The sequence below is a fragment of the Gopherus evgoodei genome, chromosome 10 (genome assembly GCF_007399415.2).
Source record: "Gopherus evgoodei ecotype Sinaloan lineage chromosome 10, rGopEvg1_v1.p, whole genome shotgun sequence".
In the NCBI taxonomy this organism is placed as follows: domain Eukaryota; kingdom Metazoa; phylum Chordata; order Testudines; family Testudinidae; genus Gopherus; species Gopherus evgoodei.
This window is the reverse complement of record NC_044331.1, coordinates 167,329-183,482: the sequence shown is the minus strand read 5'-3', so window position 1 is coordinate 183,482 and position 16,154 is coordinate 167,329. Positions and strand designations below refer to the sequence as shown.

The 16,154-nt window shown below is 49.5% G+C and overlaps 1 protein-coding gene across 2 annotated transcripts in view; it reads left to right on the top strand.

Annotated features, from left to right (window-relative positions):
• Positions 1-13,104: 13,104 nt before the first annotated feature.
• The window catches only part of IQGAP1 (IQ motif containing GTPase activating protein 1), a 164,130-nt gene continuing 161,080 nt past the window's right edge, over positions 13,105-16,154 (top strand). The window contains exon 1 of one of the 2 annotated variants that reach the window (XM_030576755.1): positions 13,105-13,284. In XM_030576755.1, coding sequence (XP_030432615.1) covers positions 13,230-13,284 — 55 coding nt within the window. In that variant the 5' untranslated portion in view covers positions 13,105-13,229. The remainder of the gene's footprint in view (positions 13,285-16,154) is intronic. The other variant, XM_030576756.1, reaches the window with a different exon arrangement.

Here is a 16,154-nt window from a genome sequence, read left to right as displayed (position 1 = left end):
CACACAATGATCTGAAAGAAAACACTACTTATTGTAGCCCCTTAAAGCCTAATAGGATTTTAATTATATAGCATTGTATACATTTCTTCAGCTAATTTGCTACAGAGTTAACATCTCACTCTTTCCTTAAAGCACTTGCTTGTCTCCCAGTGCCACTTTTGATCAACTCAGATCACCATTTCAAGTATTGTCCTGGGTATTTGAAATCCCCATGCTTAAACTTACTTACTCCTTCCTTCCATTATGCCCTCAAAATTTTCCAACCTGTTTTCCAATCTCTTGTCTGCCCGCCTGGGCCCACTCTTGCTTTTCTTGTGGAACCGTCCCTTCCATGGGCACTGGCTCTGTTCCACTACCAGTTTAGGAGAGTGGGCTTCTCAATTAGCCCCCACCATTCCTGGTCTCTCCCCTTAAATATTCTTACTCACAAGGCTACCCGAGTCCTCCCTCGTGAGGCTTGCCACCTGGGCAAAAATGCATGGCCCTTTGGCGTTTAACTATTCAATTTCCTCTTGTGGCAAACACATTGGTGTTATGGCATATGCTGAGCACAAATGGTTAAATTTTGACAAGTCCCTGAAGGACCAGTACTTGCTTAGCCAGTGCTTCCTTTTCTATCTGGAAGTCCTGTCTCAAGGCCTGCAACTTGCCCTGGGCATAGGTTTGAGTTGCTGCCTGGTTCATGATCTATGGTCTTCATTGCTCAATTCTAGTTATCAAGTACACATCTCTTGCCTTTTCTCCAACTTCTCTATTGCCCAGTCCTGCTACAACTGGGGTAAATCCACCTCCACCCTTCCCTGTCAACCGGGGTGGAGAGAGGAATGCTAATCCCCTCTCCAGTTCTCAGACTTACTACGGCTGAGAGTGGGCACACCTTTAATCATGCAATCCTCAACATATAACACCAACAATACCAAGCAAAGCAAAGCAAACATAAAAATAACAAAAAGAACAGGAGTACTTGTGGCACCTTAGAGACTAACAAATTTATTTCAGCATGAGTGTTCATGAGCTACAGCTCACTTCTTCGGATGCATAGAATGGAACACACAGACAGGAGATATTTATACATACAGAGAACATGAAAAGGTGGAAGTATGCATACCAACAGGAAGAGTCTAATCAATTGAGATGAGCTATCATCAGCAGGAGAAAAGAAACTTTTGAAGTGATACTTAAGATGACCCATAGAAGGTGTGAGAAGAACTTAACATAGGGAAATAGATTCAATTAGTGTAATGACCCAACCATTCCCAGTCTCTGTTTAGGCCTGAGTTAATTATAACATAAAATAACAAGGGCAAAACAAATAGATGGTGTGAATTCTGCAGGGCTCCCCCTTTCTCAATTGCCCACCAAACTGTGACAAATTTATGTTACCAACCTATCCCTCGTGTCAGGTGATCAGGCTGACACTGCAGGATCGTTGGGGAAGATAAAGGAAAACACACCATATGACTGAATTTTAAAGCTTCATTCATAAAATAATAAAACAACAACAGAGAGTATTGGGAGCACTCCCACATCACTCAGGAAAAAAACATTAATGCCCCAAGCCCTAAGCCACTTTCATACTCACACATGTATGTCCAGACTGGCCACATCTGTGTATAATGTTCAAAGAAGGGGGAGAAGTGGACGGGAGATTATCCTGTATACAGCTTGTCCAGAATTTCCAACATGCTTCCGCTCTTGGGAGAGCTGTTCTTTTACACTCTGGGATCTCCTGCGGCGTTTCTGTCAGAGATTCCAGTCCAGACCAGCTGCCTGTGACTTCTTCAGCGTCACCAAGCCACACCGGCTCCAAGGTCGCAAAGGCACACTGTTGGATCTCACTGGACAGTTAAGCTTTGCAAATGTAATCTCAGTCCTGTAATTTGTATTGCATTTGGTTTGCCTCTGTCTATATTTTTCCACAGCCAGCTGGCGCCGAAAACAGTTTTTCTTTGTACTTAGCATGGTCTGCATTGATTCTTGATCTTGAACACAGAGCAACTTTCTCTTTATCTCTGGGCAAAGCTGAATTTCAAATTAACCCGTTCCTTTCCTCAACAGACAAATTGCTCGCACTGTGTGTCAGAGGCTTTTTTTATTTTTGGTGATTAAAAGCTCCTCTGAGATGTATGATCTTATCTCGATTAAAGGTACCTTCTAGTGGGCATTGTTTAGATGGATTTCCACGCGTGTAAAGATTCCAATTTTCTAAATATCTGCAGGTTCTAGGACCATAATGTATGTACATGTAAAATACTGGGGCACCCTTAGCAGGTGAGAGGGAATGCTTAGACTGTCCCCCACCCATTTTCCAATCCTACGCAGGGAAAATATCCTGTTCGCTAGCGGCTGATAAACTAAGGATCTCACGCTACAGGGCACTCACACAGGAGAGGCACACGGAAAGAAGAAGTGGGAGGGAAGATGGGTTTACACACTCCTAGACCCAGGTAGCTTCCTCGCTGGACGATGCCAGGCTGAGTCAGCCCAACGTGGGTCGGATCTTCTACAGATCCTCTAGGTGGAGTTACCAGGCTTGCTTTAGAATATTTCTGGTCACGAGCTATTGCTTCGCAGAATACTCTGGGCGTCTTCAGGCAACTCTCATTCACGCAGTAATAACCCCTTTTGAAGCAGTAAAAACCCTTCAGCACTGGTGTATACCTAATGCATTTCCCTTACGCATTAACCTTATTGGTGCGGCCAAACTAACAGTTCCCTAGTACCGCATACAACTACCTTATTGGGGGTGGCAAAACTAAGTCCCCAGTACCACTTCAAACTAACCTTGTTGGGGGCAGTGAAACAGTTCCCCAGCACTGCTCTGCATCTGATCTTGCTGCACAGTCAATAAGTTCAGATGGCGTAAGCCCAACAGGGACAAACGGCCCCACGGACAGTCCTCCTCCGATACCCCAACAGAGATTTCAAAAGGTCTCATACCTCTCTTGTGGCGCCATGGGGTTCGAAGGGGAATGATCCGTAGCAGCTGTCTGTGTCTCCATGGGCATTGCCAGCCCGGGCGAGCCCCCAGATTGTCGGAGAAAAACTTAGTTCTCACTTTTTGGTTGGGTGCAGCAAAGTCAGTTACTTTATTTGTTCTCAAGCAATTGTATAGAGGGAGGGAGTGTGCTAGGACACAGGGTTTCCCCCTCCTAGGCAGGTCTCTCAACAGGTAAGCAATTACAGCAAGCATTTATACCTTTTGTTACATACAATAATAAGCAACAGCTGCATTTTGTTTATACGTAGGTCATTCTGACCAATATTTCTGACCCTATTAGGAAAGAAAGGGATGAGAGATCTGCACCAAATATGGAACAGGAATTGAGTCAGGCATAGTTAGGTGATAAGAGGACCAGGCAAGGGTTAGAGAAAGAAGTTTTGTTTGAATGAATGCTGGGGTTATTTCTGTAGTTATAAGGATTTTTAAAAAATCCTGTATGCTGTAAACTCTGTTGAGCAAACTTAGTAGAGAGGTAGCTTTGAGACAACGTGCTGGGCTGAGGTGAGTTCCAGCTGAAGGACTGAAGAACTTGAGACTGCAGAGAGAACAGTAGTTTTCATAAAAAACTCTGATGCATATGTCTCAGTGACAGGTTGCCACCCCAGGGGTGCAGTCTGAGAGCTGTGGGAAGTGCTGGACCCCTCTAACCACTCAGTTGGGTTGGCCTTGCTTACACTCCTTGGAGACACAGCCAGCCTAACCCAGGCCCTGTTATCACCCAACCTGACAGCAGATGGCACCACACACCGAAACTGAGCTACCTGAGAGAGCAGTTTCACCCAAGTCACTCAAATACATGCAGCAGACAGCAGCCAATTTCCCAGCTTTCCAGACTCACCCCGCACCACTGGAGTATAAACCCAAAATTATATCATCTTGCGCTGCACAGCATAAGCTCATAACATTCGCCCCTTCCCTCAGTGTGGAAAGGAATATGCAACAGCCTTTGCCCCTGAGCTATGATTCCCACACACAGCACTCCAACTCACTGGTTCAGCTAAAGCAAAAATAAGTTTATTAACCACAAAATATAGATTTTAAGTGATTATAAGTGATAGCAAACAGATCAAAGCAGATTACCGAGCAAATAAACAAAAAAACACAAACTAAGCTTAATATACTAAATAGATTGGATATGTATAACAGATTCTCATGCTAAGAGATGATATAACCAGGCTGCAGATTCTAAAGTGGCAAGTTGCACTTGCTTTACAGCTTGGAATCCCCAGGTGTTTGATTCACAGGCTAGAAATCTCTTTAGCCTTGGTCCATCACTTCCCCCAGTTCAGTGTTTGTTCCTCAGGTGTTTCTAGGAGTCTTCTTGTCGGGGGTGTGAAGAACCTCAGATGATGGTATGCCCTGTCTTACATACCTTTTGAATCGGGAAACCTTTGTTTCAAAGCTTGGGTCCCAGACCAGTCTGTGGAAAAATACTGACATCCCAAGATGGAGTCCAGCATCATGTGGTCTGATCACATGTCCTTGTAGAGTCATAGCAGCCATTACTCACAGGCTGTTTGGAGTGTTCTCAGGGAGGCTCATCACCAAGTGGAAGATAAGCTACTTTCCTTAGGCCTATTGCTTTTTTCCTAATGGCCCATTGCCCTGAATAGGCCCTTCCCAACCCACTATCTAGACTAAAAGCATCTTGTCTAGTGGGCGTTTCCCAGGTGTAACTACATTTGGAATACAGATAGTCAATATTCATAATGTCAGACATCAAAATGATACATCTATACAAATAGGATAATCATATTCGGCAAATCTTAACTTTTCTAATGACACCTAACATGACGTATCTTGGATAAAATACATCATAATTATGCTACGATCATATCATCATAATATCACTCTGAAGAATATGGGATGCAGTGTCACAGTCTCCACCCACCAGTTAAAGCTGAAATCACTTCAGCTGGGCCAAGTGGTAGGGGCAGCTTAAACCTTCCAGAATCTGTGGACTCCACCAACCCAGGCTAATAAACTAAGGGCATGTCTACACTGGCAAAGTTACAGCGCCGGGAGTTACAGCGCCACTCAGAGAGCACTGAAGGGAAGCATCTGTTGTGTGTTCACACTGTCAGCTGCCTGTGCAATAGTGTGTTCACACTTGTGGCACTTGCATTGGAATTTGGAGTGTTGCACTCTGGAGCGCTATTCCACAGAGCATTTCTTCCTCTTCTGCTGCTAAGAGTTGTGGGAAGACAGAGGGGGTCATGGGGCATCCTAGGTCCTGTCCCAGTGCCCTGGGATGCACTGCTTTGCAGCCCAGTAATCCCTGTACTTCCGTCTGCATTTGGCACCATCGTTCAATGATTGTGTACTGTGCACCCTGCCTCTTTGGGCTGCAGGAAGAGATCCCAAACTGTTGACCAGTATGCTGCTCACTCTGACCAATATATCACAAGTGGCAGTGGAGTTATTCCTTAAACTACAAAGGCAAGAGGAGTGTGACATTAATCTCGCCACGCATACTAGCTACAACACAAGATTGCGTGTGGGATGGTGCCAACCACAGTGCAATGCCGTTTTTGGGCTCAGGAGATAAGCACTGAGTGGTGGGCTCACATTGTGATGCACATCTGGGATGATGAGCAGTGGCTGTAGAACTTTTAGATGAGGAAAGCCACATTCATGGAACTGTGTGATGAGCTCAGTCCGGCCCTGCGGTGAAAGGACATGAGAATGAGAGCTGCCCTGCTGTTGGAGAAGCACATGGCAATTGCACTGTGGAAGCTGGCTACTCCAGACTGCTACCAATCAGTCGCTAACCAGTTCAGAGTGGGAAAGTCGACCATTGGACTTGTTTTGACGGAAGCGTGCAGGGCCATTCATCCCATCCTGCAACAAAAGACCGTGACTCTGGGCAACGTGCGTGACATTGTGGATGGCTTTGCACAAATGGGCTTCTCTAATTGCAGAGGGGTGATAGATGACACGCATATTTCAATTCTGGCACCAGACCACCTAGCCACCAAGTACATTAATCAGAAGGGGTATTTCTCAGTGGTTCTCCAGGCACTTGTTGATCGTGGATGTTTCACAGACATTAATGCAGGCTGGTCCGGAAAGGTGCATGATGCACGCATCGTTCGGAACACTGGCCTGCTGAGGAAGCTGCAAGCAGAGACTTTCTTCCTGCACCAGAAGATCACCATAGGGGAAGTCGAAATGCCCATTGTGATCCTGGGAGACCCCGCTTACTCCTTAATGCCAAGGCTTATGAAGCCGTACACGGTACATTGTGACAGCAGCAAGAAGTGGTTCAACGACAGGCTGAGCAAGTGCAGAATGACTTGAGTGTGCTTTTGGCCATTTTAAGGCCCGCTGGCGCTGCCTCTGCCTCTGTGGGACCACAGAGGCTCAGTGCTTGCAGGCTGTTTGAACAGTCAGGGACCAGGGCTATTAGAGGGGTGCAGCGTGGGGCCATAAGGATCAGGGATGCCTTTAGGCAGCAATTTGAAACTGAAAGTCACTAATATTTGTTGTTATGCTTGCGAGTGCAGTGCTTCTAGTGCTAGGAGGTGATTGGTGAAGATGATGCAATATGAAGGTTTAACATAATTGTCTATTGCTTTTCAGGGCTCTGTTTGCTTTCAATCAATAAAGATTGCTTTCAAATCAACACAATTCTTTCATTAAAAAACAACAACCAGAGGAGAGAGTCAAACAAAAAAAACCCATCAGCAGTGAAGGGGTTGGAGGGAAGGGAAGATCCCTGGAGGAGGTGGCATCTTGGGACAGCTAAAAATTTGTGTATGTCTAGGGATTATATCCAGCATTCTCTTTGGAGTACAATGCAGTGGCTACTGTACTTCAGCAGGGCCAAACTGCAGAGGGATGAGTGTTGAGTGCAGTGGGTAGTGGGAGTCCACAGTGCTGGAATGTGAGGGGGAAGGAGTGGAATACCACAGATATAGACAGGAGCCAGGAGGTTGATAAGAATGTGTTGGCAGTGTCTGTGGGGACCATGGGAAAGAGTTTTGTGACAGCGGCTGCAGGGGAGGGCGGGCACGGAGCTGCTCAGTTTGCATAGTTAGCATTGCCTGGAGCGTATCTGCTTGGCACTCCATAACGTTTAAGAGCCACTCTGTGGCTTCATTCTGGCGTGCTGTGTTCTCCTTTTGGTCCCTCTTCTCGCTGTCCTGCCACTTCTTCAATTCCTGCTTCTTGGCCATGGAGTGCATCATAACATCATGCAGAAAGGCCTCCTTGATTCTTCTTGTCCGCTTTCTAATTCTGCTGAGCCGTTCGGCCGCCAATAACAAAGAAGGAGGCTGGGCTCCCAAGGTCATCTCTGTGAAGTTTAAATGCAACATTTTACAGAAGAAGTATTGTTTGCAGCACACAGTGAGGGATAGCTCAGTGGTTTGAGCATTGGCCTACTAAACCCAGGGTTGTGAGCTCAATCCTTGAGAGGGCCATTTAGGGAACTGGGGTAAAAAAACCCCAACTGTCTGGGGATTTGTCCTGCTTTGAGCAGGGGGTTGGACTAGATGACCTCCTGATGTCCCTTCCAACCCTGATATTCTATGGCCTGGTCTACACTATGCATTTAAACCGAATTTAGCAGCGTTAAACCGATTTAACCCTGCACCTGTCCACACAACGAGGCCCTTAATATCGATATAAAGGGCTCTTTAAACCGGTTTCTGTACTCCTCCCCGATGAGAGGAGTAGCGCTGAAATCGGTATTGCCATGTCGGATTAGGGTTAGTGTAGCTGCAAATCGACGGTATTGGCCTCTGGGTGATATCCCACAGTGCACCACTGTGACTGCTCTGGAAAACAATCTGAACTTGGATGCACTGGCCAGGTAGACAGGAAAAGCCCCGCGAACTTTTGAATTGCATTTCCTGTTTGCCCAGCGTGGAGCTCTGATCAGCACGGGTGGCAATGTAGTCCCAAATCCAAAAAGAACTCCAGCATGGACCGTACGGGAGATACTGGATCTGATCGCTGTATGGGGAGACAAATCTGCTCTATCAGAGCTCTGTTACAGAAGACGAAATGCCAAAGCATTTGAAAAAAATCTCCAGGCTATGATACAGAGTCCACAGCACAGGCTGTGTGACAAGCGTAACGGAAAGCCAAAGAATCAAATGGATGCTCATGGAGGGAGGGAGAGGGGACTGAGGACTCCCGCTATCCCACAGTCTCCGAAAAGTATTTGCATTCTTGGCTGAGCTCCCAGTGCCTGTAGGGTCAAACACATTGTCCGGGGTGGTTCAGGGAATATCTTGTCAATTTACCCACCCCCCACCCCGTGAAAGAAAAGGGAAAAAATCGTTTCTTGACTTTTTTCAATGTCACCCTAGGTCTACTGCATGCTGCTGGTAGATGTGCTGCTGCGGCACTGAACAGCAGCATCCTCTCCCCTCCCCTCCCTGGTGGCAGATGGTACAGTACAAAAGGACTGATAGCCGTCCTTGTCATCAACCCATGAGTGCTCCTGGCTGTCCTCAGGTGAGGTCGACCAGGGGCGCCTGGGTAAAAATAGGAATGACTCCCGGTCATTCCCAGCACATGGTACAGAACGGCTGGTAACCGTCCTCATTATAGCAATTGGGGGCTGAGTTCCATCAGCCCCCCCATTTCATGTCTAAAGAAAAGATTTGTACTGCCTGGACTATCATAGCAGTGGGAGGCTGGGCTCTTCTCCCCCCCACCGTTAAATGTCCTGCTTGGACTATCATAGCAGCTGGAGGCTGCCTCCCCCTCATTTTATCTCACTAAAAAGTCAGTGTTTCTTATTCCTGCATTCTTTATTACTTCATCACACAAATGGGGGGACACTGCCACGGTAGCCCAGGAAGGTTGGGGGAGGAGGGAAGCAACGGGTGGGGTTGTTGCAGGGGCACCCCCCGTGAATGGCATGCAGCTCATCATTTCTGCGGGATCTGACATGGAGCGTCTGTGCTCTCTGGTTCTCTGATACACTGGTTGTCTAGTACACTTGCCCCATATTCTAGGCAGGACTGACTCTATTTTTAGACAAATATAAAGGAGGGAATGACCCGAGGAGTCACTCCCATTTTTGTCTTTGTGTCCCCGGCTGACTTCAGTGAAGGCCAGCCAGGAGCACCCATGACAGCAGCAGACGGTACAAAACGACTGGTAACCGTCTATGCTACCTTGCAAAGGCAAATGAATGCTGCTGTGTAGCGCTGCAGTACCGCCTCTGTCAGCACCGCCTCTGTCAGCAGCATCCAGTACACATACGGTGACAGTGACAAAAGGCAAAACGGGCTCCATGGTTGCCATGCTATGGCATCTGCCAGGGCAATCCAGGGAAAAAGGGCGCAAAATGATTGTCTGCTGTTGCTTTCACGGAGGAAAGAATGAGTGACGACATTTACCCAGAATCACCCGCACACTGTTTTTGCACCATCATGCATTGGGATCTCAACCCAGAATTCCAATGGGCGAGGGAGACTAGGGGAACTATGGGATAGCTACCCACAGTGCAACGCTTCAGAAATCGACGCAAGCCTCGGTACATGGATGCACACCGCCGAATTATTGTGCTTTGTGTGGCCACGTGCACTCGACTTTATACAATCTGTTTTACAAAACCGGCTTATGTAAAATCGGAATAATCCTGTAGTGCAGATATACCCTATGACTTCTAAAACACAGCCAGTAGTCACACATATGACACTAACTGGCTGACCCCAGACAAGCACACATGAATCACAAAACCCCCAAAATGGTGAGGAGCTGCAGAGGCAGGGTAAATCACTCTTCCCGGACCCTGTTGTACACTGGGCACATGGCTCTTGGGGAGAGACAGCACTGTAGGGTAGGGCCTGATAATCATTCCTGTCCCCACACTTTCCACAGGATGTGATCATTATGGAAGATATCTTGCTGCTGAGGGTGAGCAGAGAATCATGGGAGGGTCTTTTCCAAGACTGCAGCTTCCACCCTGGCCCCTGTGTGGCTGGCCTGTGTGCAGCAATGGTCCCCTCCTTCCCCGTGACGACACAGTGGAGCGGGAAAGTTACCATTAATGAGGCAAGAAACAAAGCAGCTTTGCCAAAGAACCTGCGGCAGTGGATTGCCCAGTATCTCCATGAGAGTTTCCTTGAGATCTCTGAGGCAGAGTCCCGTGAAATGAGGGAGTCAGTCAACAGCCTGTTCCACCGCTTGGACTAGGCATACAGTGGGAGGCAAGCCTACTTTCTGCACCCTCCTACCCACAACAACTCGCTTCAGTGATTCCCAAAATCAAATCCACTTACTAGGGGCCTCCTCTCCTGTTTGCGCTTCGCCAACATCCAACAGCTGTGACTGGCTAGCCTTCCCCGGAGTAGAAAATTGCTCCTGGCTGCATGCATCTCTGACCTCCGAGTCATCCTCTGCCTCTGGGTTTCCCTCCCTCTCCACATCATCATCCAAGATTTCCTCCTCATGGCTCAGTCCACTCTTGACTGGCACGCGAGGCACCGAAGTATCCACAGTGCTCTTCGCAATGGAGGTGGGGTCGCCGCCAATTATTGTGTCCAGCTCTTTGTAGAACCGGCAGTTCATGACTGTAGCACTGGAGGGGCGGTTTGCCTTCTGCACCTTGTAGAAGGTGTTCCGCAGTTTCTTCACTTTGACCCTGCACTGCAGTGTGTCCCAGTCATGGCCCCTTTCTGTCATGCCTTGTGAAATCTGTTCATAGGTATCTTAATTCCTATGGCTTGAGTGCAACTGGGACTGGATAGCCTCCTCTCCCCAAATGCTGACAAGGTCCAGCAGCTCAGCATTGCTCCAAGTGGGGGATTGCCTGGTGCGTGGAGCAGACATGGCCACCTGGAAAGATGTGCTGAGACCACTGCATGTATCACCAAGCAAACAGGAAGGGGACTTTCAAAATTCCTAAGAAATTTAAGGGGTGGGGATGATGGTTGGTTACCTGAGGGTAGGGCATTAGAGTTCAAACCGATGACCAAAGAGGCGAGAACAGGCATTGTGGGACACCTCGCAGAGGCCAATTACAGCATTGTAATCGACCAGTGTCTACACTGGCACTACAGCGCTGTAGCCCCGGCACAGAAAGATGTACATCTCTTGTCTTGGTGTTTTTTTTACAGAGCTGCAACAGTGCAGTTTCTGTGCACTTAGTGACTTGGCAGTGTGTACATCTCAGGAGTTACAGTGTAGAGAGATGCTTTACTGTGAGAAACTTGCTAGTGTAAACAGGGCCTGAGAGTGGGGAGCTGAGGAAGAAGGAAATGTCCAGAAGGCACTTGCTAGTCAGTTGCCAGTAGAGGGCTGAGCTTGAGTCTGTTTTTAAGACATACTGGAGGTTGGAAGCCTTACCTACTAGATGATAATTTATTAGTTGCAGTCTTTCTCAAACATATTCTTTTGTTCCCCTTCAATAAAGTTGTCTTTGTTTTAAACCCCTGGACTTGCTGCTTGGGCGTGGGGAAGTATTGCCCATCAAGGCTATTTGGGAGTTGGATAGTTTCCCATTTGTTTGGATGGGGGTAGGGAGCTCTGTGTGTGTGTGTGGGGGGTGCTGTGCAGTGAGGGGTTGTGGGAGAGCATGGGCTTGGGATGGTGTGGGTGGGCAGCACAGCTGAGTGTGAGAGTGTGTGTGTGTGGGGTCTGGCATGGCTGAGATGGTGTGTATGTGTGAGCAGGCCAGTGCAGCTGCGAAGGGGAGTGGTGTGGCTGGGTTTGGAGGGGCTGTGTATGTGGGCAGGGGGCTGTGTGTGTAGGGGTGGCACAGCTGAGCAGAGGGGATGAGTGTATGGGTGTGGTGTGAGACTGGAGGGTGGTGCGGATGGCCTGAGAGATTTTGGGGAGAGGTGCAGCTGGCCTGAGGGGGGTGCTGAATGTGTGTGGTGTCCTTGCATGACTGGGGGTGCTTTGTGTGTGGGGCCTTGCTTGACTGTGTGTGTGTGAGAGGAGCTGTGGAGGGGAGTGGTGTGGTTGGGCTAGGGGATCTGTTTGTGTGTGGGCTGGGATGGTATGGCTGGGCAGGGGGCTTCATGTATGTGGGGTTAGCATGGCTGAGTGTGTGGAGGTGGGGAAGACCAGCACAGCTGTGGGGCAGGAGGTGGTGAGGCTGTGTGTGTTGGAGCTGGCAGCATGTCTGGGCTGTGAGCATGTGTATGTGTTTCCAGGGTTGGTGCAGCGGGTTGTGTTTATGGGGGGTGGCAGGACTGGGCTTGGTGAAGAGGATTGTGTGTGGGCGGTATAGCTGGGCAGGGGTAGGCGGTGTAGCTGAGGGAGGCTGTGTTTGGGGGCAGAGACAGTGTGGCTGTTTGGGGGGCTCTCTGTGTAGAAGGAGGTGTGGCTGGGTGGGGCCTGTAGGGGGCAACATAGCTGGTCTTGGGGGGAACACAGCTAAAAGTGTGTGTGGGGACAGGGACCCACCCTGGCTGAGGCACTATCTACTTGGTGCAGGAGGTGTGTTTGTGCAGGCAATAGCAAAGCTAGGTGGGGGAGGCAGAAGTGTGGTGGGTATGGATGTGTCTGTGTGGTGCTACCTATACTGCAAGGGGGGTCAGTAGTGCAGCTGTGTAGGGGATTATGGGGGGGCACAAAAGGGGACTGGGCTGGGGGCTCTGTGTGTGTGGTGCTACCGAGGCCATGCTGGGTGCTGTGGGGGTCTGTTGGAAGGGTTGGCACAGCTGGGTGGAGGGCAGTGGGGGGTAGCGCAGCTGGGAGACAGTTCAGAGGTCCGTGTGGGGTGGGCTGTGGCGGAGCTGTGGGAGGGAGGAGTTTGGTAGGGGAAGGTGGCACAGATGGGGAGGCTATAGGTGACAGTAGCATAGCTGGGTGGGGGCTGCGTGGCGAAGAGGGTTGCGGGGGGCTGAGGGATGGCACAGCTGGGTGCGGGGCTGCAGCACACCTGGGGAGGAAGGGGGGGGCAGTACCGCGGCTGTTGGAGGCCGCGGGGGGCGGTGTGGGACAGCACGGCTCTGCGTTGGTTTGGGGCTGAATGAGGGGCTGCAGCTCGGCTGTCGGGAGCGCGCGCTGCCCGCTCCGGCAGGGGCCCGCGGTGGGCGAGGGCTGAAGGGGCAGGAGCCGGGCTGGGGGGAGAACGGGGAGCGGCGTCAAGAGCGCAAGGCTCGGGCTGCCGGGGGCGGGCGGGCGGCGCCTCTTTGCGGCACACCCAGCGCTGAAACCAGGAACAGGAACAGCAGCTTCCGCCTCAGCCGCTGCTGCGTCCGCCCAGCCCCGCAGCGACCGAACGGCCCGGCCCGGCCCGGCCCGCAGCACCATGTCTGTCTCGGAGGAAGCTGACGGGCTCGGGGTGGTCCGGCCCCATTACGGCTGTGAGTACCGGGGAGGGCGGTGCCCGCCTTCGGGGCCCGGGGGCTTCCCGCTGTTCTGGGGATGGGCCCTGTCTTCGCGCCCGCCGCCCCTGCCCGAGTGTCCCGGCTCTGAGGAGCCTGCGGGGCGTGGAGATGGGTTCGGGGACAGTCGGGGGACGCGGGTTGTGGTCTGCGGCCGGGGCCTGTGGATTGGGACCGGTCCCGGGGCGGGGAGCTCGTCGCGGCGCTGGGGGATGGGGACGGTCTGACTGGAGCAGTCACGTCTGACTGACGCGCAGTCCTCAGCGCCGCCGCCCTCCGCATGGCGGGGCTCCGTGAGCCCGCGTGAGCTCAGCTGGCCCCGGCTGCCGCCTCTGGACAGTGGGCGCCTAAGGGTGCCTTGGCACATGGGGCAAGCGAGGAAGTCACAGAAGCTGCAACTGCCTCGTGTCTCACGTAGAATTAGCGCTGGAAAAGGCTTGCTCAGTCAGAACCTCCCCGGGGCCTGTGCGGGCGTGTTCCTGGCAGAATTCGATCTTCAGGGCTCTGCCAGGCCTGTCTTATTGACCTTAGTGATGGGGTTTCTACCCCTTTTGGGAGACTCCCGTGGCTACATTGATCTGTCAAGGACCTTTTGCTAATGGTCTGTCTAAATTTACCTTGTCTGAATTCAAACATCTCAATTAATCTTTGCATGTTCAAGTTTTCCTTTTCTGTGTTTCTTGAACAAAACTATCAGATTACAGGGTTGCTTCCTCCTCATTCTGCTGTATTAACGTAAATGTACTATTCACTACTTTTACATATTCTGTAAAAGACATCTGAAATATTTGGAAACATATCAGTCTTATGAATATTAGAGAGACTAGGTGGATGAGGTAATATCTTTTATTGGACTAACTTCTTTTGGTGAGAGAGACAAGCTTTTGAGCTTACACAGAGCTCTTCAGGTCTGAGAAGTAGTCACAGTGTTGCAGCTAACCTGAAGATGAGCTCTGTGAGCATGTCTTTCTCACCAACAGAAGTTAGTCCAATTAAAAAACGTTACCTTTACACCTTGTTTCTTAATAGCCTAAGACCAACAACACTGCGGCCTACAAGTATGAATGGCTTGACAAATCCATTTATGCATTTGCAAATAAGAAGCTGGCCCTTGCTAACACTATTGGTTTCTGCTGAATTTAAACTTACCTTTAAAAGTCATGACATATTTGGCTCCTATTACTCATGGGAGAATTCTGTGCCAAAAATTAAAAATTGTGCGCACAATATTTTAAAATCCTGTATATGTTGTTTGTCAAAATAATACTATATAAACATGCCAGTTTGAATTATTTTGGTAATTTATTTCAAAATGCCTGTCAGTAACTGTTTCTGTAACAATACAGACAAATAAATTAAATAAATCACGAAATATTTTTTTGACAATTAGATTCCTTACTAGGCATATTAATACAAAACTTGAGTAATTTATTTAAACTACAATACAGAAATGTATTTCTGCATCCCTCAAAAGCAGTGTAAAGGCTTGGGGGAGTCAGGAGTAATGGAGGAGCTGAGGGTCGGAAGGAGCCTGGGACTATACCTGGAGAGTTGTTGAGTGTGGGTGGGAGAAATATGCAACTGTTTCTTTTGAGGGGAGGATTGTTAGCAAATTGGGGAGATTCCCCCTTGCTGATACTGGTTGACACTGAGCCTTTCCCGTTCAGTCAGGCCCATCTGCTCCTGCCCCCATGTGGCCCTGGAGCCCCCTTCCATTCAACCCCTGGCTCAGTGCTGTCACCGCACTAGTTCCCTAGCCCACACCCCAGTCTGTCCCCCCACTAGCCCTTCTGAACCCAAGTCTGTGACCCCCCAGTAGCCCTGTGTGCCACACTATGCCTCCTAACCTGGCTCCACCAGCAGGCTGCTGTAATGAAAGTAGCTGGCTGCTTGCTGTTGCTGCCAGTCAGTCAGCTGTTCTCGTGCCACAGCGGCCTGTGGTGGGAGAAAGGCAGAACTGCAGCACTTTGTGGGCAACTGTATTTTTTGCAGAGGAGAAAAAAAAGTTCTGCACCGGACATGAATTCTGCATGTATGCAGTTGCACAGAGTTCTCCCAGGAATACACTCTTACGTTTGTGATAATAGCTTTCCAAAAGTAACGCAATGCTCTGGTATCTTCCACAATCTGCAGGCAGACAACTGTGTTGCTGCCATTGCTGCTTAGTGCTTTCATAAGCATATTCAGTGGGTAACTCCATGCTGATTTTGATCAGTGTTGCAACATTGACGTTAGCAGATTTCATGCTATTTTCCCTCTGATTTTGCTTGGGAAAACTATTAGAAACCAGCAGAGGTAGTGACTTATTAATAATGTAGGAGAGGACTCAAAAATGGAGGCTGAGGTGGGAGTAGAATAGTGGAGACCTATTGGTAACAGTGAGGGTGCTGGAAGAAGGGGTAGAATAAAGGAGAGCCACCCCTCTTGAAGCCTCTAAGATGTTGTGTGGGGTAGTAGTGGCAAGATGAGAGAGATTCTCTCTGCCAATAACCAGAAGGAGGATGGAGGTGTTTCAAATATATCAGAGCTGCTCTAGACAGACTAATATGAAGGATGGAAACCCCTGAATTGGTACAGGGACTAGTAGACTGTGGGTGTGTATAATATAACTAAACTTGTTTTTTTGTTAGTGTCAGGGCTGGCTCCAGGCACCAGCGCAGCAAGTTGGTGCTTGGGGTGGCCCATGGAAGGGGGCGGCACGTCCAGGTCTTCGTCGGCAATTCAGCAGTGGGTCCCTCGGTCCCTCTCGGAGGGAAGGACCGGCTGTCAAATTGCTGCCAAAGAATGAAGTGGCCCAGTAGAACAGCTGCCGAAGTGCTGCCAATCACGGCTTTTTTTTTTCTTTTTTG